Source organism: Galleria mellonella, unplaced genomic scaffold, assembly GCF_026898425.1.
Source record: "Galleria mellonella isolate WM207_F2 unplaced genomic scaffold, CSIRO_AGI_GalMel_v1 utg63, whole genome shotgun sequence".
NCBI lineage: Eukaryota > Metazoa > Arthropoda > Insecta > Lepidoptera > Pyralidae > Galleria > Galleria mellonella.
This window is the reverse complement of record NW_026442130.1, coordinates 14,020,334-14,044,088: the sequence shown is the minus strand read 5'-3', so window position 1 is coordinate 14,044,088 and position 23,755 is coordinate 14,020,334. Positions and strand designations below refer to the sequence as shown.

At 36.0% G+C, this 23,755-nt stretch overlaps 1 protein-coding gene across 7 annotated transcripts in view; it reads left to right on the top strand.

Moving 5' to 3' along the window:
• LOC113515767 (resistance to inhibitors of cholinesterase protein 3) overlaps window positions 1–23,755 on the top strand; it is a 62,976-nt gene that overhangs the window by 35,874 nt on the left and 3,347 nt on the right. For 3 of the 7 annotated variants that reach the window (XM_031909775.2, XM_031909773.2, XM_031909771.2), the window contains 9 exons: window positions 2,612–2,749; window positions 3,735–3,843; window positions 4,841–4,861; window positions 5,369–5,460; window positions 13,430–13,978; window positions 14,945–15,049; window positions 18,278–18,400; window positions 19,748–19,820; window positions 23,392–23,447. In XM_031909775.2, coding sequence (XP_031765635.2) covers window positions 2,612–2,749; window positions 3,735–3,843; window positions 4,841–4,861; window positions 5,369–5,460; window positions 13,430–13,978; window positions 14,945–15,049; window positions 18,278–18,400; window positions 19,748–19,820; window positions 23,392–23,447 — 1,266 coding nt within the window. Of the gene's footprint in view, window positions 1–2,611; window positions 2,750–3,734; window positions 3,844–4,840; window positions 4,862–5,368; window positions 5,461–9,005; window positions 9,086–13,429; window positions 13,979–14,944; window positions 15,050–18,277; window positions 18,401–19,747; window positions 19,821–23,391; window positions 23,448–23,755 lie in introns of all 7 variants that reach the window. The other 4 variants (XM_052899703.1, XM_031909772.2, XM_031909774.2 and 1 more) reach the window with 4 other exon arrangements.

Sequence of the window (23,755 nt, the reverse complement as noted above, 5' to 3'; positions counted from 1 at the left end):
TGAAAACAAGGCCTCGGGTTCAATTTTCTCGTATGGAATCATATTTTAATTTGTTCTATTTAAATTAGAATAGGAATGACGTTATTTGATCATCATATTTTTATTATTATATCGGCGTTTAACTGTCCATTGGTGAAAATAGGCCCTAATAAGGGGGATTTTGCCAATAGTTGCCACACTTGGCAGGCGGGTTGGCAATCGGATTTTTTTAATGAATGATAATGGAATGGTAATCCGGTCTGCGCTATTGGTTTATACTGGTGGGACACCAGTGATGGATAATTGGTGAGGATGAAAAGGCAGGTCAGTTAGTCCATCGTGACGAATTTAACGATAATTGAGTTAGGATGGTTTCCAGGGGAAACCGCGGGGAGGTTGACCTGATAGGGTATATTGGTAGCAATGTAGACTAACCTCCTCATTACTCACAGCCCCCCCCCCCCCCAACCCTCCAGCAAGCGCAGTTTATTTTTAATGGGTGATAATGGTATGGTAACTCTGCCTGTGCTATCGGTATACACAGGCGGGACACCGGTGATAGATGACTGGTGAGGATGAAAGTAGATCAGTTAGCCCATCCTGATGAATTCAACTAGAATTAGCTACGATGGTTTCCAGGGGGAATCACGTGGAGGTCGACCTGACAGGGTATATTGCTAGTAATGGGGCTATTTGACCCCATTACTAACAATCCCTTTCCCCCCGGCAATCGCAGTTAGGCTTTGATGATGTTTTAAGTGGATCGTTGCTGCCGATTCTTCTACCAGTCAATTCCCTTAGTCGCCTTAGATATCCATTAGAAAAGAAAGATTGGTTCATTCTATGCTGGTTTTTTTACTTCTGATACCCACGCATACGAAGTAGCAGGCAATAAGCTAGTATGTTTTAAATACACCATATATCTTATATATATATATATATATATATATATATATATATATATATATATATATATATATATATATATATATATATATATATATATATTGTCGATTAGTCGATGCGATTGCAGTTGCGTCGTCAAATCGCACAGTCGCCGGTGTACCTCCGCTGCCCATCGTGTACACAGGAAACCATCAAGCCGCGATGTCGTAAATGGGGCGGGCAGTATTTATAAACTCTGATCAATCCAGTCCATCCGTCGGCGTTCTGTCGATCGTTCGTGCGATTAATTAGTATACTGTTCAATTAACACTTGAAGATTTTTTTGTAGTTCGTAAATCGTTTTGATGTAATTGATTTTAGTCGTGCTTCTGTAGTACTAATCTGTTTGCGCCTTGCAAAGTGGTTTTTTTTTTATCTTTGAAGCCTTAAGGCCATAGTGATTTTTCCAGTATTTTGTTTTATGCAACTTAGAATGGCAAACAAGCTGACGGCCCACCTGATGGAAAGTGGTAACCGTCGCCTATAGACATGAGCAGTACCATGGACATAACAGAGTACACTGTTTCGCCCATGATACCCCCCATGCGTTGTCATTCCTGAGTACTCAGGTGTTATTTCTCTGTACCCTGTAAATTTACTGCCATATCTCATCCTTCTAACCGAAACACAGCCATGCAAACACAACTGCTTTACGGTTAAAACACAAATGGGACAGAAGTGCCCAAGCAAACGACTTTTGTACAAAATCTCCCTGTGGTAAAAGTAAATAAGTTAAATATGTTCCAAGGGCCAAAATATTTTTAATTTTTCTGCCCTTGGTTGCTGCGGGCCGGATTGATGACACTAGGCTTAAGCTGCCGCGAGCCGTATTGATGGCGCTGGCGGGTCGGATTTACCTTGCAGGCCGTAGCTTGGAGACCCTTGATCTAATATAACAGAAACATAATTATAAGTTATCCAACCTCATAATTATAATAATGGGACCACAGAATATGTTTTAACACTTATTCTATTCCCGAATATAAGTTGGCAGATTTTTCATAAGTTTTCACAGAGTATCCCTACACTTGTACTTCTTTTTATGGGTGATAAAATGGTAATCACGCTTGCCATGCTTTGGTGTTGGTGTGTGGTCCCGGCATAGAATGGGCCACTCCTTCCTTTTCCGTGGATGTCATAAGCGGCGACTAAGGGAACTTAATGGCCAAGAGATAGGCAGCGGTGTCTCTTTTAAAACATCAACAAAGCTTAACTACAGTTGTCAACCCGTCTGTCAAACGAGGCAATTACTGGCATTATCCACCTTATGGGGGAGACCTGTGTCGGACAGTGGACAGTTAACGGTTGAATTAAATTTAACTTTTGCTTGAACAACAATGTGTTTCGGTTTGAAGGGTGGGGGATATTGCGTGAATTTACAGGGTACAGAGGAATGACACCTGAATCCTCAGAAATGGCAACGCATGGAGGGTATCATGGGCGAAACAGTATACTCTGTTATGTCCATGGTACTGCTCATGTTTATAGGCGACGGTTACCACTTTCCATCAGGTGGGCCCTCAGCTTGTTTGTCATTCTAAGTTGTATAAAAAAAAAACTTCATATTAATTATTCTTAAATATCTTCCAAGTACGAATATCGACATCGTCTAGTTAAAATTGTGTTATATTAGTAAGATAGCTTTTTTTTAAATGTTAATGTATTAAAAATGTACATAACATTACAGCCTCCGCCCATACCTGGCATGCGCCCGCCGCTGGGCTCCCCCGGCGGACCCGTGCCGGCGCCCAAGTCCTCAATGGGCTTCGTGATGCCGATTTACACCATCTGCATAATCGTCTTCTTCGTGTACACACTTAGCAAGGTAATACCAGTAGGCCAACCATGAAATGATATCCGAAATTTCGGGGACGAACTAAACAGAAATTTGATGTTAAATTTACATAATACATGCCGTTTAAAATTATTAAAAATGTTAAAATATCGTTCCTCTGGACTATTAGGATAGGATTTATGATGAATGAAATGTTAAGTTCCATTTAGTGGCTCGATTTCGGTACAAACAAAAACACGAAATTGAGCCCGAAAATTCGGAATTTCATTTCATGGTAGACCACCAGGTCACTTAGAAAGTATTGCGAGAAAAAGTTTTTATGTATCTGAAACTGGCCAGTTACAATTTATTTAAAAATATGATTACTTATAACTAAAATTAGGTACGTTCTAAATTCAAAACTTCCCTCCATATTTTTTGCGAGCTAATTAAAAAAAATTATAGGGTCACATTGAAAAATGGATTTGCGTCGAGAACATTTTCGCGCTATGATTTTTTACGATTTTAAGTGTCACCTGAAACCGGACGAATCGTACGATAGACTTTAAATGGCATTCATGGATGAAGGCTCTTCTAAGGCAACCGTGTATCGTTGAATTTGATTCAAGATAATAGACGAGTTACATACTAAGAGGTTCAGCATACACTGCAGATTGGATCAGGAAGCCTTCACGACATTCTACACGTGCATCTACGGGTGCGGAGAATAGTTTCACGCTGGGTGCCGAACTATATATACGAGTATATATATATACTATGTGTGTGTTAACATAGATTTAAAAGAGTAACTGTTGAGTTTCTTGCGGACTCTTCTCAACAGATAACAATCTTCCGAACCCAGCAGTAGATTAAAAAATGACTATTTAAAAGTGTTTGTAAACAAATATATTTGAATAAAGATGATTTGAATTTATATTGATAAGGAAAAATAGAGCTCATAGATGGCGGTTGGGAGCAAAAATAGTTGGTTCGAGTCTTCTAGTATTTTTATAAAAAAAAATGCCTGGTCTTTCAGATCTTGTTCAAGCGTACAGCCACGGTGCCGTATGACTCCGTCTCGCCCGACCCGCAGTTCCGGCGGCGGGTCTTCCGCGATGACTCCAGATCCTCGCCTGATAAGCTAGGTGAGATTTCCACTTGAAATATTTTCAATTCAAACATACGGAATAGTTTTTGAACCACTCTTATGCACTTTGTCCGGTACATTATTGTACTCCTGTTAAAGCAGGAAAAAAATTTATTCATTATAAAAAAAAAATCAAACAAAATTTGTATAACTTAGTGGTACTTATAACTGGTTTCTCTAATCCAGAGGCAGACTTGTACAAAAGTGGTTGCATGGGTACTTCTATCCCACTCGCGTTTCTGCTGTGAGGCAGTTGTATTTGCATAGACATAATATTACTGTGACGCCCATGGTATTTGTGAATTGTGAAATACTGAAAAAAGATATATTGTTTTTTTTTTTTTTTTTTTTCTAGAACATTAATAGTCATATTTAAAAATGACGTTCTCTAATAACAAAACATTAATTGGCAGAAAAAAAACAAATAAAGGAATTCTATTTTTAAAAGTAAAATAAATAAATTCTCAACAGTGTTGTTCAGTTGGCTTCTTGTATACTATCTTGCGAATAATGCAATGTAATAAATAACGTTTACCAAAAATCCTTTATAATTGTGGATTTAAAATGGATTTAATTGATTGAGACCTCTCCCAGCCAAGCCAATATAGTTGGAAAGCATATAGTATATATATATTTTATACAACTTAGAATGGCAAACAAGCTGACGGCCCACCTGATGGAAAGTGGTAACCGTCACCTATAGACATGAGCAGTACCATGGACATAACAGAGTATACTGTTTCGCCCATGATACCCCCCCATGCGTTGCCATTCCTGAGGACTCAGGTGTTATTCCTCTGTACCCAGTAAATTCACGCCATATCCCACCCTTCAAACCGAAACACAGCCATGCAAACACCAACTGCTTCACGGTTGAAATACGAATGGGACAGAGGTACCCACTTTTGTACAAAGTCTCCCTCTGGTAAAACTTATTATATAATAAATAATATTTTATATTGGTATACATAATTCTACTTTATTATTGCAAGCAGGCCCTAAAGAGAGAGACACAAGTAAGTACATACATATATGTTTGTTTTTAAAAATAAGAAAATATTAACATGAATTAATTTTATCATAACCGTATAATATTATTTCCTCGACCATTCCGCGTTTCATGTGCGATAAAAAAGTTTCGCAATACGGTGTAGGTATTGATAAAATTTCGCGGGAATTTAAATTGGATAGGTAATGTATTGTTGAATGGAATGTAAGTCTTTTTATTTGGGCGATAAAGCTCAAATTATTTATTTAAAATTAAGAAATTCTTATTCTTTTTTTAATAGATTTTAAAATTCAATTTTTTTTTTATATATTGCGTACCGATTGGTTTGGAATATCATCAATTATCTCGTCTTCAAACTAGAATATTCTATGTAATATGACATTAATGAATAACTCAGATTGGAATCAGTTTAAAAAATAATAAAAATACACACATATCTGGATAGATCTTGTACATTCGCGTCAGATCCCTAACTTTATGTGTACTCAGGAGTATACGCAATAACCTTGTGTAGGGGACATCGAGTTGGAAGCGTTGAGAGCGCGCTTGGCAGAGACCGAGCGAGCAATGCAAAGGATCGTCGGTCAGCTGGCGCAGCGTGACGCGGTACTGCCTCTCGAGGCTCGCTCGACTGGCCGATTTTATCTCTCCCTCACTCTTACACACTTATATATTTTATGTCTCTGTCTTTTATCCGAATTTACAATGTATTTTCGTGACGCTATTGATAAGTGTGCTTGTCATTTTTCGTACGCGTTAACACCAAGGGCTATTCTTTTGCCCTTATATTATTAGCTTACAAAATATTATTCTATATATAACAATTGTTTTAAGTCTAAGTGTAAATTACACAATTAAGTTAAACGAATTTCTATAATTTTATAACTAATTATTGCATTACACGAAGAGTGAGCGAAAGATATAGGTATTTAAAATAGTACTGAATTTGCCGTGTATGCCAGTTCTGCCAACCTTAAATGAATTTGAGGTGTGATGTTTAGAGTAGTAGCTTGCGGCATGGTGACGGTTACGTTTTTTTACGTTGATATTATATATTTAATTTGCACGCACGACCAAAGTTACTGCATCGGGATGAGTTAGCCCTTAAAAATTATTTTGTTCCCAGGCGTATTTGGAATCTACACGAAAAGTACCTATTTTAACTTTGAGAAAGTGTAATTTAGCAAATCATTTAGTAATATTTCCCCCATTTATAATATTAGTATGATTTGTTTGTCTGTTCAGTGAAAAAAATCGTAGTAATATATGTCATATATAATGTGACATAAAATAGTTCCACAAGACATACACCGCCATCTAGTGGCAAACTAAGCAGAGCTTGTACTATGGGAACTAGATAACTAATAGACGTACCTATATATTATTTTTATAAATATATCTATGTACATTCTATGTAAAAATCTAGATCAATATAAACAGACACAAATACTAAGTTTTATGCTGTTTTACTATAATATAAGCATAATTGTACTTTCTCAATTTGTTTTTTCCAAACGGCCTCCTGGTTTTGTGCTAATTCGTATTATTTTTGTTACCTTTTTGAAAAATGGATTTACGAATGTCACTACAATAACCTCTGAAATAATATTATATACTTTAATGGTACATTATATTTTATATATATATATATATATATATATATATATATATATATATATATATATATATATATAATGTCTTGTGGTTCCACCCGCCATATTGTATCAGGGCCGCAACTAGACCTAAATTTAAGGTAGGGCAAAATAATTTGTGGTAGGGCAGAAAGCATAATTAAATAAGTTCGAAAAAGCGACTCTATATAATTTTCTTAGGGCCTTTAATTTTAAGGTAGGGCATTGCCCCTCATTGTCAATATAGGGAACTCTTCCCAACACTGTGTTAATAAGTAGCGTGGGTACAAAAGTGGACGTGGACGACCCGTAATGATGATTAATTTGGACGGGCTCCAGTCCTGGCACGCGCTTTCTACTAATGCATCATTCTATTTTGGTCTTGCGTCCTTCAGAGTCTATTTTGATGTTGAACTATTTTTATTTACATTGTTTTATTTGTGAAAAATATGAACGATTTGTAAAATCGAAATTAGCAGCCATATAGTTAATCAGAATAGGTATGGTTGAAAAATAATAATGTGCTATTAAAAAATGCGGCGGATATTGATAAAGTAGTGTGTTGAGGATTAATTAATTAAAAATAAAGTAACAACGTCGCTATCGGTATTAAGAGGTGTTCATATCGAACAAGGATAAGCAAGCTGTAATGGCAACGACTTGGTCACATAGCTCGAAGAACCGATAACCGATTGCAAAGAAAGGTTGTTGAGTGGCGACTCCGTACGGGGAAACGCAGTTTAGGACGATTCCCCACTAGATGGAGTGACGACCTCAAATGCATTACAGGGTGTCAGTGGATGCAGGTGGCTCAGGACCGTTCCTTATGGCAGTCTATGGGGGAAGCTTATGTCCAGCAGTGGACGGTTAATGGCTGAAGTGATGATGATGTAGAACAATCAGTCTTTGTATTTTTCAAGATTTTGAAGTGTTTTATCTCGTGCGATATAAAATTTACATCACAAAATACACTTTACTTCAGTGTTTCCCAACCTTTTTGTGACATGCCCCACTTGAACATTTCTAAAATTTTTATGCCCCCATACATAATTTTTCCGGACAAAGTTTACTTGACAACTCTAATCGCCCAGTTGATATTTTGGTAACGTTAAACGAAATTTTACTTAATAAATATTTATAGCATTTTTTTTTTTATTTACTTTTTTTTGTTAAATTTGGCACCGATATCTACTAGCGTTGCATTTAAATGGCCCGGAGTAAGAGAGTTAAAATCGCTTCGAGTCCACTTTTTAATTGCCCACCCCCTTAACTATCAAATTGCCCCTTTGTGAGGCGTGGCTACACGTTGGGAAACACCGCCATACATGAAAGATAATGTTCGTCAGTTGGATTAAGTACTAAAAAATATTTTTAGTATTTCATCATCTTCCTATCAGCCTTTAACTATCCACTGCTGAACATAAGCCTCCCCCTTAGGAGGGGGGGGGGAGGTTAGCAGTAGTTGCCACGCTTGGCAGGTGGATTGGCAACCGCAGTTTGGTTTTAAAGATGTTTTAGGAAGGGATGCTGCTGCCCATCTTTAGTGACCCTTCCTTAGTGACTTCTTACGACACCCACGGGAAAAGAAGGGGTGGCCTATTCTATGCCGGGACCACACGGAGAACGTACTTTTTAATATTTGCCTTTGCATAAATTATTTTATAATATAAAATAAAAATTCAATGCGATTTTGTCATTATATTAGTCATTGACAAACGTGTCTTTACCAATTAGGTACACCTTAAAACATGAATTATCTATTTTTAAATATACTAAGATACCCTAATGCCCTTAATGACTTACTTATTTAAACTTTAAATGATATGCAGTCGTTAGGTAAAATAAGAAATTAGCACACGTAGCTGTTGTTGAACAGGGCTTACAGTCCACAGTTTGTGTTTTATGCATACAAAATAAGTATGAAAAGATACAGTCAGTTAACAAATATGTATGCTGACTATCTGTCCTGTGGATTTAAACCATAGAACAATCCGGATATTTCAAACAAAGGGCGTGATTCATAACTATTGCTATTACAAAAACAAATGATGTTTGACACGTGCAAATGTGTGCGTGCGGTGCGTTCCTTTTTCAAATTATCATATCTGAGTCTTATTTGAGATCACGGGGCGAATTTAGTTCGAAAGAGGGTTTTTTTTTATGGATGATAATGAAATGGTACCCCGCCTGCGCTAACGGTATACGTTGGCGGGGCACCAGTGATTGTCGTGATGAATATACCTGGAATTTAACACGATGGTTTATAGGAGGGACCACGTTGAGGTCGACTTGACAGGGTATATTGCTAGCAATGGGACTCTTAAGCTGCATTACTTACAAATTGAACCCCCTTGAAAGAAGGTTAGGGAGACTCTATTCTGTATGGAGTATATTTGTAGGCTTACCGTCATTTTTATTAAAAAAAAAAAAAAACATAAAAAATGATCAGTCTCTTACTGAAAGCGAGCCGCTTCAGTCAACGGCTGTGAAATGTCTAATGATGATAATTGTGGCGTGCAGTTGTCACGGCCATATCGGGCCTGGTAGCGGAGGTGCAGCAGCAGATGGACGCGAGCTACGCGCAGAACCAGCAGCGACAGGTCACTGCATGAACTGCTCGCCTTTAGCCTTCTTATCCATAACCCCCGCCTTAAATTTTCGTTGTGTTAATTTCAGCAGTTTTTTTTTTTTTTGTTTACCAATCATTCGTTCATCTCTCTCATTTCGTTCATATGCTCACGACTGTAAGGCAGGTGTAGTCAGCAGCTTATAGTGTGTACCAGACTTATTTTATTGATTTTTTTTTTATTAAATTTTCTATTTTAATTTTTGTTGGGGCTTAAGTACACCTGGGCGATACATGAGTGACTTATTTGATAAACGTAGTTTTAAAATTTATAATATTTACGACATATTGTCTATGGTTATATTTTTATTACATTTCTATATTTATTAACAGTTCCATATACTGTAATAATTTATAAACTAGTATAGACTAGTTAATTTAAAAAAAAAAAATCTTAGTAAAAAAAGCAAGTAATGTTTATTTATTTTATTTTATTTATTTAAACTTTAAAGCACAGTGAAATGCTATGTGCATATGGCGGACTTAACACCGGGCGGTGTTCTCTACCAGTCGACTATTGGGCAAACAGAGAAATAAGTAGGCGGTGCATTTTTGAATAGTGAAAATAATATATGTAATAAATCTATTTAGCAAATTAATCATTAATATATATATATATATATATAAATTTGATAATAATCACTGAAAGGTATCATGTATTGTGTATACTTTAACTACCATACTCTTTACTCCTGTAACCTTTGCAAGTTTGCTTTTTTTTTTAAGTTTTTTTTGTCTTAATCTATTCCAGATTCACTTCTGTAATACAATCGATTCTTTGTCTATTCTCCTGTGTTCTTATAATTTATATATTATTTTTTTTCATTAATATAATTAAGAATAAATTCCGTAACGCATGGATTGTTTATTTGTCGCCGTGTCTGTCTGCCTGTACCTAAGTTACTGAGCCTTGACTAACATTTGTCGTTAGGAAAGTGAAATCGAAAAAAAAATAAAGTATTGGCTAGAGAGCACATTGGATTATTATAGATACTGGCACATTTTTATTTTTTGTTATTAATCTTTATATGAAAATGATAGAAATATATTCAGTACTAGCCGTTTCCCGCGGCATTGCCCGCTTCTATGTGGTACCCGTATATTATTCCCATTGGAACTCTTCATGAATCCGGTCTTATATTGTATTATACATTTAAATGATAATTACGTACCTAATACCTTCATAAAGTTTCAGCCAATTCAACTGATCGGTTATTTTATAGCATTTTATATGTGATTCTTTAGATTGATATAACTTTTTTATTTATGAACCGATTGAAATAAATCAAACATTAGATGTTAAGTGAAGTAAACCTCAACGCATTAGTGAAAACCGCGTTGAAATCGGTTAAGCCGTTTCTGAGATTAGCGTACAGACATATGTACAGACAAACAGATAAAAATTCTAAAAATCATTGTTGCGGGTTCTATTGCGTTCATAAAGCCCCCTTATAATAGTTTTTCTTATATATGTTCCGTGTACAGACAGCGAGCAGTTACTATTTTATTACATATACATGTATATCAATATAATACAGCGTTTTTTTTTTTTTATACAACTTAGAATGGCAAACAAGCTGACGGCCCACCTGATGGAAAGTGGTAACCGTCGCCTATAGACATGAGCAGTACCATGGACATAACAGAGTATACTGTTTCGTCCATGATACCCCCCATGCGTTGCCATTTCTGAGGACTCAGGTGTTATTCCTCTGTACGCTGTAAATACACGCCATATCCCACCCTTCAAACCGAAACACAGCCATGCAAACACAACTGCTTCACGGTAGAAACACGAATGGGACAGAGGTACCCAAGCAATCGACTTTTGTACAAAGTCTACCTCTGGTAAAGATATACATATATCAAAGTAGGTAATTAAGACTTAACAATTAGTCTCGATAAGTCTCGATTGATCATACAAATTTGTATGTCTATATACATATGTAACCGGGAATATAGTGAACTCACTGTTTTTGTCATTTCTTACATTTGTTTCGACTTCATCCGGAGGCCTTCTTTAGGCGGTGTTTAGCGCCTTACGTTACAGCGTCTCGCCTCACACTACGGGATGCAGTTCGCCATCTTTGAGCCTTACGAAACGAAAGAAGCGGCTCAGAAATATCTGGAGTTAAATACTAATAAAAAAAATACTATAATTTTGTATGTTAGCACAGCATAAACCTAGTGTTTATAACATTGATTTGGCTTTTGCTGTCATAATGTTTATAAATAGTTTTATTGAATGAATAAAAAAAATATTCTAGGAAATGACAGAAACCCAGTGAGTTCATTAACTGTTGTTAAACATTATTTGTGTTTCGGTTTGAAGGGTGGGATATGCAGTGAATTTACTGGGTACAGAGGAATAACACCTGAGTCCTCAGGAATGGCAACGCATGGGGGGTATCATGGGCGAAACAATAACCTGTTATGTCCATGGTACTGCTCATGCTATAGGCGACGGTTACCACTTTCCATCAGGTGGGCCGTCAGCTTGTTTGCCATTCTATGTTGCATTAAAAAAAAAATGCATAAGAAAAACACAAATTAATTTGTATTCAAGTCTTATCAAAAAACGGCCTGTAAATTTATATCGAGAATTTAAAAGGAAACTGTTTAAAGCTACGATAAAGCCGAGTGACCTAAATAACTGTGACCTATTAAAATATTCGCTTAATTAAGCGTTTTTTTTTTTTATACAAGACTAAGGTCAGCTCAGACCGCAACATATTGTGATATCGCGTGCCTTAAAACTGATAATTTTTTCTACAACTAAAGATTTTTACTAAATTAATGACGTCAAAGCTGACGTCTGTCTGAAATCTGAGTTCTCAGGAATGGCAACGCATGGGGGGTATCATGGGCGAAACAGTATACTCTGTTATGTCCATGGTACTGCTCATGTCTATAGGCGACAGTTACCACTTTCCATCAGGTGGGCCGTCAGCTTGTTTGCCATTCTAAGTTGTATAAAAAAAAAATAGAGTACATTACGTTGATGTTAAAGCAGGCTCTTAATGGATGATAATGGAATCCACCCTACGCTCTCGGTATACGCTGGCGGGGCACCAGTGAAGGATGATAGGTGAGGATGAAACCGAGTTAGTTAGCCCATTGTGACGGTTTCAACAAGAAATAACCATGATGGTTTCTGGGAGGAACCACGTGGAGGTGCAGCACACAGGGTATTGCTGGCCATGGGGATTAAGGTTACAACAAGGCTTATACTTACTAACAATACCTTTCCCCCCATGTTAAGACAGGAGAATGTAAAGGAAAAGAACGACCGAAGAAAAGGTTTATGGACAGTGTGAAAGATGACATGCATAAATAAAAGTGGATTAATGGCGGGAAAAAAGTAATCTCCCATTTTGATATCGCCCATATCGGTCTGATATCTATTTTCAAATATATTAAAAATCTGTTGTCCTTAAATATTATTTTTAGGTACTTTCTAACCCTTAAAAGCTTGATTTTTTAAAATCAAATTAAAAAATATATAAGTGTACCCTTTACAGTGTTTAGTAATGGGGAAAAATAGTATAGAAATCAAAACGATATTTTTATATATGTATATATTTTGAAAAAAACATTTGGTAACATGTAAACAGCCAAATATTAAAATAAAATCGATTGTAGGCGCACAATGCGATTTACAAGCCCGGTATTAAAAAAAATTTAAACTTCAGGTATTTAAGAGTTAACATACGTTATTGGACCAGTAAATAGATATTGTATCTATAAATATACAGATATTACTATATATTTTATTACCCGCCCCTACAAATAACTGTTAAAAGGCAGTGGATTATTAGTTATTTTGCAATTAAGTAAACATAGAAACACTAAAAACTACATACTAAAATAATGTATATCTTTTCATGTTTTGTATATTTTTAATTCTTTTAAAATATCGTATTTATCTGTATTAATAGATATACATATATATTGCTTTTTTTTTATTAATTCAAATTTCGAATTGACGTTTGATGTGTGAAGAGCTGTTGATAGTAGATATGCTATTTTTTTTTCTTTGTTTAGCGTATTTTTTTTTTTTATTTATAAAATGTTGTAGTGCTTGGTTTAATTATTATATTTAATTATTGCCAATCCGTTTCGAATATGTAACTTCGCATGAGTAACCGTGCTTAATATGTTTGAATTTAATAGACTTTAATATTAAGATATTGGTCTTTAAATTGTGGCAATTAGATTAGATAATTTCATTCAAGTAGTTCCTTAACGATGTATATAGATTATTAAAAAAAAGTTGTAAACAAGACAAAGGTATATTTATATAATGTTTGTATTTCAGGAAGTGCAGGATAATCATGCTCGCCCATATACTAACGGAACGATATTACACAATAGTGGACCAGTTCATATTGTAGCTAGTGAATATAGAGAGGCATCCAAAGAAAAGAGTCCTGAAACACAAAAGCAGAGAGAACCTTCATCAGAACCCAAAGAATCTACACCAGAACCAAAAGAATCCACGACAGAGTCAAACAAAGAAGTATTACAGAAACTAGAAAATAATTCAGAAGAGGAAGAACTAAGTGTCAAAACGAAAGTAGACACAGAGCTTATTAAACTAACAGAAAATATAGTTGACAAAGCAGTAGATTCAGTAAAGAAAGCTACCGAAGAGTTCTTGGAAAATGCAAAAGTGAATAATGTTTCGGCTGCCCCCGAAGAGAAACAAGAGAAGCTTTCAACCCCCGAACTTCTTGAGGAAGCTCTTAAAGAAGATTCTCCGGTAAAGAATCTTGAGGAAGAAGAAGAAGTTGAAGAGGAAGAGGTGGAGGAAGAAGAAGAAGAAGAGGCGGAGGATGATGTCGAGCCGGAAAATGCAAGTGTCAAGGTAACAATCAGCAATAATATTTTAATGTAATTTTATTAAAAAAAAAATCTTTTGCAAATATTTTAAAGTCAGAATTTGTTCAATTTTGATACGAATATACGAACAAATTGTCTTTTAGCCTTTTCTAATAATAATAATTCAAAGTTACGTCCTTTTGCATTTAATTTTGAGATTTATTTACTAGGAGCTAAAGTTGTTTTCTTTTTCATTAGTTATCGCACAAGCTTTTGTCACTATCCTAGTTAATTGTGATGAATGGCAAGCTTACTGGAATGTATAGTAATGCGTTTCTAGTTGACGCCGTGCAATCTTTTCTAATAAATAATTTGTCGTATGCTATTCATATTACTTACTACTTTAATGCTACTATTCCCATGGTCTGCCATAAACTACATTTCACATTTTAAACTGGTCCTTGCTATTTCGAGCAAATAAAGGTTACTATTTAATTTTTTTATAATTACTTCGCTGTGATATTGAATTAAAATTTTAGTTTTCATATATAAATAATTATTGTAAAATTAGAAAAGGTTGATACATGCCAAAATTGCCAAAAATTGCCTACCCAGCTTTCAATGGCATCTGTATACGACAATATAAAGTTACAGATCTATTTTGTCTATTTTGTCTTCCATATCGCTATTTCTCACATATTTCTGTTGCCAGCAGCTAGTTTGCCTGCTGCGTTCTTGTTTGTAGAGTAAAATGTGGCAGTGAACATGCTGGGTTCTGTCAATAAAGATCTCTACGTCGTGAGGTTTGCTAATGCATAAACAATGCCTCTATTGTTGCAAGCGTTCCTGAGCTACTGTAGCCTTTGCTAATATTATTCATTGTATGCATATGAAAAAAAAATCGCTCGAAATAATAGGTTGAAACCAGCTTCTGTAACGTTATAATGTGGTAACGGAGTCATTATAGAACTAATACAGAGTGAGGGCTGGTAAACAGTAGCAATAACTATAGGTGGTAGGCATGGAGTTAACCGCGCATGCGGCGGACGGCAGCGCATGGCCGCAATCGACGCTTGCGCAGGCGCCGCCCCCGCCTCCCGCCGCCGCGCGACCCACGGTGAGGCCGCTCTATACCGTGCACATTACACAAACGCTTTACGACAGCACTTGATTGGTTGTGCACGATATTACCTCTTAGTGTTTTATGTTGTCCTAGTACTTGTTATTTGTCCCTATCTAAGTCCTCCAAACACAACGAACAGTTAGTAACACATAATTTTCACGATTTTAACTCTTAATGATTCATCATCTCCTAGTACATATTCATCCTGTCTAAGCTCTTCATATAAGTTGCTAACTCTGACGTTGACGACTATAGTAGTCGACGAAATTTTTTAATGGTTCGCTCATATCTAAGCCCTCTAGTTAAAATCCTCTTGCTCTTTCTACCGTATCATAACTGAAAGAAGAATCTTTTAAATTTTGAACTCTTATGCTTCCGGTTTCTAAGCCATTTTCAACTTATCGACTTCGCTTATTCTATTTCGCGGACTGACATGTCTATGCTCTTTCGACTTAATTCTAAGTGAGATAAAACTAGACAGATGCGTGATAGAATCACACGAGTAGTAATTTATTTAAAAAAAAATGTGAAATTCTATTATATGTATTCTTTTTTATGTTTCTTACCTTATAACTTCATTTGTAAACCGATTTCGAAAATTCCTTTTTATCTGTTAGGATATACTTACAGATTGGTTCCATCAAAATTTGAGCAAAATCGCTTAGTAGTTATTAAATTACAGCAACTAGTTTTGCTACGATTGAAATCGGGTTTTGTGGTATATTTTTTTTTTATTTTATTATTAATTTTGAATCGAAGCATTTGGCGTTCCATTGTTTCTACCTTATCCTAATGGGAGACTGTCTCCCGGTTAATTCAACTTCTTGTAGTTAAACTAATTCTTAACGAATGCCTTATAGATCTAATTTTGAATTATATTTTGCATTGTTTTAGTAAGATTTTAGTATAATATTATAATGCATTCCACAAAATTTTTATGTGCTCATTAATTACTAGATTTTTTTTATGTGGGTCTTGCTTTCTGTCATTGTCTAATTTAGTGTACATCAAATAATTGAGGTCTCCAATTAAAAAAAAAATATACTCACAACTATATTTTTGATGGGGTTGTTAAAGCTATGCTTAACCTATGGTATCTCCAATTTACTCATTTAATATAACAAATACAAATTATTGTAGTTAATTTTAAACTTTCGTATTGTTTACATATATTTTAAATACATACTCTCGACTTAACGTGATGTAAAAGCCCTTACAAGCAAATGGTACCTATATACGTCGAAACGGCAATAAAGAAGCAAATATGCAGGTACTATTTACATGTAAATATACAATTTTACAAATTATTTCTTTTATTCGGTCACAAGTTAGTAAGGCCCATATAAAACAATCGAACGGTAGTACAAATGAAACTGCTTGTTATTTAGAACTTTTCCTGGACTAACGCTCTAAATAAATGACCTTTTATACAGTGAGCAGTTTTATTTAGTACTAACAGGTCTGTTTTACTAATGATCCCCTTACTAAGTTCCCATAGAAAGAAGTTTTTAATTTAAAACAGTAGACAGAATTTATCTTAGAATGAAATGTGTTGAAAATAATAACGTTGATAGTAGTTCCTGGTTTTTTGGATATGTCAAAATATTAATTTCGACGTAATAAATTACATCTATCTTGGTGAGTATCGGTATAAGGATTTATTTATTTATTTAGGATAGTCAGTGAAATTACAAGTTTTATTTTTATATATTCTTTATTGCACTTAAACAATACATGCGACGATTAGTTTAACAACTTAACCGATACGACAACATAACCTTCAAGAAAAGAGCATATTCCTTTTTAAAGGCCGGCAGCACACCTGCAATGCCGTAGGTGTTGTGGGTGACCATGGGCGGCGGTAGTCACTTACCATCAGGTGAGCCGCATGCTCGTTTGCTCCCTGTGTTGTAAAAAAAAAAAAACTTGTTAGCAAGGGAGGACTTATCTCTGAAAGAGATCTCTTCCAGCCAACCCAGTGTAGTTACGAGTGAAAATAATTTAATTTGGGTAATCCAGTACAGGAAAGGTATCGGTGAAAATAATGTAAATACAACAAACACAAATTGTGAATAAATATATAAATAAATAATTTGTTTTTTTTTTTGGGATTTTTGTCGTTCTAGGCATGTCAGTAAAAATTTTAATGTTATGTAGATACTGACAGCAGATGGCAGATAAAATTAGTATTACACATTAAAGGCAGGGGATCTTGACGAAAGTATGCTAGGTAACGCGGCGATTTTGCCATTTCTCCATGACGAGTATACTCGTCAATCACAGTTAACTGGTTAAGCTACAGTCGAGGTAAATCGTATTACTACGACTCCTGCCTTTGAGTTACAGTCGAGATAAGTCGTATTACTACGACTCCCGCCTTTAAGCTACAGTCGACATAAATCGAATTCGAATTCCGCCTTTAAGCTACAGTCGAGATAAATCGTAGTGCTACAACTCCCGCCTTTAAGCTACAGTCGAGATAAATCGAATTCGAATTCCGCCTTTAAGCTACAGTCGAGATAAATCGAATTCGAATTCCGCCTTTAAGCTACAGTCGAGATAAATCGTAGTGCTACAGCTCCCGCCTTTAAGCTACAGTCGAGATAAATCGAATTCGACTTCCGCCTATAAGCTACTGTTGAGATAAATCGTAGTACTACGACACCCGCCTTTAAGCTACAGTCGAGATAAATCGAATTCGAATTCCGCCTTTAAGCTACAGTCGAGATAAATCGTATTACTACGATTCCCGCCTTTAAGCTACAGTCGAGATAAATCGTAGTACTACGACTACCGCCTTTAAGCTACAGTCGAGATAAATCGAATTCGAATTCCGCCTTTAAGCTACAGTCAAGATAAATCATATTATTACGACTCCCGCCTTTAAGCTACAGTCGAGATAAATCGTAGTACTACGACACTCGCTTTTAAACTACAGTCGAGATAAATTCATAGACACATTCATTGATTGATAACTTTTCTGTGGGTAAACAGTAGTCTATATTTGGCTACAGAATTCATTGGATGGTTAAAAAGGTTTTTGGTTTACAGCGCGTTTTCAGCGCCATTTTTTAGTCTGGGATGTTGTTGTTTTAAAATTCGTCTAAAATGGACAGGCAAACAGCATGGCCCATACAGCCTAGTCAGTTTTTAGTCTCTGATTGTGTGTTTTGTTTTTTTTTATCAATGGCTGGATACCTTCAAGCGTACATCGCTTTCCAGCACGAGGCTGATGAGGTGAAGTCGATATTCCTGGAGACGGAGATTCCTCAGCAGTCGCGCGTGCTTGTCGCTGACTTCGCGGAAAAGACGGCAGACAGGACCCCACCTACCAGGCATTCGCCGGTGAGATATTTTATACTTTTGCCGTGTCTTTTTTTCTAATGAATAAAATATACACTTGTATCATTGGCATGCAATGACGGAGCAATATGGAATGGAATAATGAGGATTAAGTCAAGTGATTTGGGCTTGAGTGATTTATTTTAGAAACCCTAAAGGGACAGCGTGGAGATTGACCCATTAAACAAAGTTAACTCAACCCAAGAATTAGCAAAGATTTTCTTTTTAATGATATACAATAGCGAAGCTCCAAGGGAAGATGAAAAGATGATGGTGAAATTAGGTCAGTTGACCCACTGTGATGAATTCCTTAAAAAATCACAACGATGATCTAACTATAGTGCCCCGCTATTGTATACTGTCAAAGAAAAATGTCTTTGCTAATTCTTCATCCATTTTGATAATTATTTAAATTGAAATAAGTTTATTTATTTATTTTTATTTATTTAACTCTTTATTGCACCATAAATAAAAATATACAATGACAAGTGAATAATTCAAGTGAAATACAGTAACATAAATACAGATTGAGAATTGTTATAATTTATAATAAATAAAGATGTACAACAGGCGAACTTAACTTTGTGAGAGTTCTCTTCGAGCAAATCCAATCCAATGTTTGGCACATGTTTAATTACCTTAAGCGATGTAGGCATGCATATTTATTGTTCTAATAGCAAACGTCAGAGTTTCCTGTCGACTTACGGCCACTTTCTATCGTACGGCTCGCCATCGACAGGGAGTTCACCCTCATAACTAAGAGCCTAAATGGTCGCGTACAAAGCGGTTTCAGAGATGTTTTCTCCTATGAACACTCAGGTTCTGGAATGAGCTCCCTGTCGACGTTTTCCCAAGAGACTACTGCATGAGGTTCTTCAAAAAGGGGGTAAAGAGGTTACTTCGGCAACACGCGCGTAATACCTCGGGTATTGCAGGCGTTCATAGGCTACGGTAACCGCTTACCATTAGGTGGGCCGTATGCTTGTTTGCCACCTCAGTGGTATAAAAAAAATTGTTTCTACACTACTCTTGCCTTTTTTTATACAAGTTAGGATGGCAAACAAGCTGATGGCCCACCTTTTTTTTAACGTCTAGAAAATGCTTTATACAGACCCATACACCTTGTGGGAGGTGAATGGGTACTGTGGGAATCCCCCCGTAAGGTGGGGGTGTACCCACCAAAAACTAGACGATATACCCTCGAGGTGCCATATGTCGGAGACATGGGTTCGCTTTCGCACTCACCACATCTCCGACGGCAGCTGATGGCCCACCTGATGGAAAGTGGCAACTAACTAATCGTGGTGGAAAATAACTGACTAATTAGTGTTAAATCGTTTAATTTTCCAGTTGGTTGTTAGCGGTAAAATGACGTTGTCACTCATACAGGACGCACCTAGAGACACGCCGGAAAGGGACCCAGGTAAATAATTATTTTTTATATCTCAGTTGGCAAATGAGTTTACGGCTCACCTGATGGTAAGTGACTACCGCCGCAACAGAAGTGTGCTGCCGGCCTTTTAAGAAGGAATATGCTTTTGAAGTTTTCAATGTTATCATCATCATTCAGCCTTTAACTGTCCACTGCTGAACATAAGCCTCCCCATTGGGGGGTTTTGCCAGTACTTACCACATTTAGCAGGCGGGTTGGCAATCACAGTTTGGTCTGATGATATTTTAAGAGGGACGATACTGCACTCCCCTCAACAATTAAGTTCTTTTTATACAACTTAGAATGGCAAACAAGCTGACGGCCCACCTGATGGAAAGTGGCAACCGGCGCCTATAGACATGAGCAGTACCATGGACATAACAGAGCATACTGTTACGCCCATGATACCCCCCATGCGTTGCCATTCCTGAGGACTCAGGTGTTATTCCTCTGTACCCAGTAAATTCACGCTATATCCTACCGTTCAAACCGAAACACAGACATGCAAACACAACTGCTTCACGGTAGAAACACGAATGGGACATGAATGGTAATGTTCCCTTAGTCGCCTCTTACGACACGCATGGGAAAGGAAGGGATGGCCTATTCTATGCTGGGACTACCATATAGCAACCACACCCTAAATGTGCCTATGAATCAGCCATTTTTAAAATCAAATTATCGATTAAGCGAAACCTACCCAGTACTAACCTAGTTGTGTTTGTTAATTATATATTTGTTTATATTGTATGGTTATGAAACCTGTAGCCATATGAAATCGATTTTTTTAAAAGTATTTTGTCGAATCGGATTTCTTATTACAGTATTTACTACACTCCTCGCAAAAATTAAGGGAACATAAAAATTTTTGAAATTTTTGGGTGATTTTCAACAGGCTGTATTTCACTAAAAAATAATCGTACAGGAAATTTAAAAAAAGGGTTTTGAAGCTTGAAAACTCTAGTTTTCAGATTTTTTGGTGAAAAAATTTTTTGAGCTCCGGTTTCCATGCAATTCTTAAACAAAGCTGAAAATAAATTTTTTCTAAATTTTCTAGGTTTCGTTTTTCACTCTATGGGCATGGAAAAATTTTTTCGAGCTACTCCATTGTATAGGTCTCTTAGCGTGTTTATTCAGCTTCAAAAATCGCTTTGGACGGCTCAATTACGACCATTTGTCTCCGAGATATCGAACTTTGAATGCAAAAGCATCCTTTTCCATTCAACTGCTAATATCTCTGGAACTACTGGTCGCACAGCAAGCGGGCGCCGAGTTTCTTTATCTGCATAAAATTTGCAATTAGGCACAGTCAAGAGTTAGTGAAGAAAAAATTTTTTTCCACCTCTAACATTGATTTGAAAAAAGTGGAAAAAAGTGACTTTTTCTCCTTTTTTGGTTACTTGGCTGTATCTTCGCTAATATGGGCGGGAAAGCTAAGGTTTGAGGAAAATTTTACAGTCTAATGTTCCTTAAAGAACCCCCTAAATCCCTGGAGCGATCGGTTCAACGGTTTTTCCCGGACCAATTGATTGAAATTTTGGAAAAAATAAGGGAACAAGGTTTTTGTCCCTTAAACTCACCCTAATCCATTCAAAAATCAATAATTTCATTTGTTTTTCACATTTTACACAATTTTTTGTTTTTTTAAAAATTCATTATCAAAAAAAAATCGAAAAAAATCAAGAAAATTTTTAAGAAAAATTTTTTTTTGAAAAGTCGAAAAAAGTTTACAAAAATTTTTTTTTTTCGTTTTTAAGGAAATCAAAGTTTTTGACAAAAATTTTGATTGATGATCGATTTACCGCCGGCATTAGCGTTACCCAAAGCATACCACGTGGAGGTTGCACGGTCGGATTTACGCTTCTTTTGTGCTTACGCACGTGTTTATGATATGGGATTCTTCAGAAAAAATGAGACCCTGTGGTTCGTCAGCTCCGCAGTATTTCGTGACTCCAAACTCATTTTCTGAAGAGTGTGTGTGTTAGTGTTGTGTAAGTAATTTTTAGAAAAAATGAGACCCCGTGGTTCGTCAGCTCCGCAGTATTTAATGACTCCAAACTCATTTTCTAAAGTGTGTGTGTGTGTGTGTTTCTCCACGTGGTATGCTTTGGGTAACGCTAATACCGGCGGTAAATCGATCATCAATCAAAGTTTTTGTCAAAAACTTTGATTTCCTTAAAAACGAAAAAAAAATTTTTTGTAAACTTTTTTCGACTTTTCAAAAAAATTTTTTTCTTAAAAATTTTCTTGATTTTTTTCGATTTTTTTTTGATAATGAATTTTTAAAAAAACAAAAAATTGAGTAAAAAGTGAAAAACAAATGAAATTATTGATTTTTGAATGGATTAGGGTGAGATTAAGGGACAAAAACCTTGTTCCCTTATTTTTTCCAAAATTTCAATCAATTGGTCCGGGAAAAACCGTTGAATCGATCGCTCCAGGGATTTAGGGGGTTCTTTAAGGAACAATAGACTGTAAAATTTTCCTCAAACCTTAGCTTTCCCGCCCATATTAGCGAAGATACAGCCAAGTAACCAAAAAAGGAGAAAAAGTCACTTTTTTCCACTTTTTTCAAATCAATGTTAGAGGTGGAAAAAAATTTTTTCTTCACTAACTCTTGACTGTGCCTAATTGTAAATTTTATGCAGATAAAGAAACTCGGCGCTCGCTTGCTGTGCGACCAGTAGTTCCAGAGATATTAGCAGTTGAATGGAAAAGGATGCTTTTGCATTCAAAGTTCGATATCTCGGAGACAAATGGTCGTAATTGAGCCATCCAAAGCGATTTTTGAAGCTGAATAAACACGCTAAGAGACCTATACAATGGAGTAGCTCGAAAAAATTTTTCCATGCCCATAGAGTGAAAAACGAAACCTAGAAAATTTAGAAAAAAATTATTTTCAGCTTTGTTTAAGAATTGCATGGAAACCGGAGTTCAAAAAATTTTTTCACCAAAAAATCTGAAAACTAGAGTTTTCAAGCTTCAAAACCCTTTTTTTAAATTTCCTGTACGATTATTTTTCAGTGAAATACAGCCTGTTGAAAATCACCCAAAAATTTCAAAAATTTTTATGTTCCCTTAATTTTTGCGAGGAGTGTATTTTGTAACCGACTTCCAAAAAGGAGGAGTTTTGTCAATTCAGTTGCATTTTTTGTTTGTTACCACATAACTTCGTCATTTATAAAACAGATTTGGAAAATTAATATTTTTTTATTTGAAATGACTGATTGGTCCCATAGAAATTTCATCAAATTCGATTCAGTGGTTTGGTTTAAAAATCAGAATAATTGGATTTGACATAAATGAAGTCGGTGTTTTTTTTGGTGTAAAAATTACTTGTTTTTTTTATGCCATTGAAGTGGCAAACAAGCATACGGCCCACCTGATGGTAAGCGGTTACCGTAGCCTATGCACGCCTGCAATAAGCCGGGTGTATTACGCGCGCGTTGCCGACCCTGAAGAAACCTCTTTACCCCTTTTTTTTAAGAACCCCATGTTGTAACATATAGGAATAAACTTTACAAGCCTACTCATTTAATAAAATTGCATGTGTATATTTCAGAATCGACACTGGACGACTTTACAACAGCGAGTGCGGTGACCCAGCCCGCCGTTGAGGTATGAAAATTTATAAATTTTTACTCGAAAACAAAGCTGTATTCCTCAGGTGCAGAGTACAGAGGTATAACGCCTTAGTCGGGGGAAAGGGATCGTTAGTAATGCGGGCTACCAGTCCCATTGCAACTTCTCCCAATAAGAAACTTTTTTTATTGAAAACTGACTCAAATGAGTTGCTTATATAGAGCTTTCACTGTACTAGTTAGTCCCTTGGCGTTACCAGAGTTGTATTTTAAATTCCTTCAATTTCAAACTCAATATCTGCCAATTTTTTTTTTTTTTTTTATACAACTTAGAATGGCAAACAA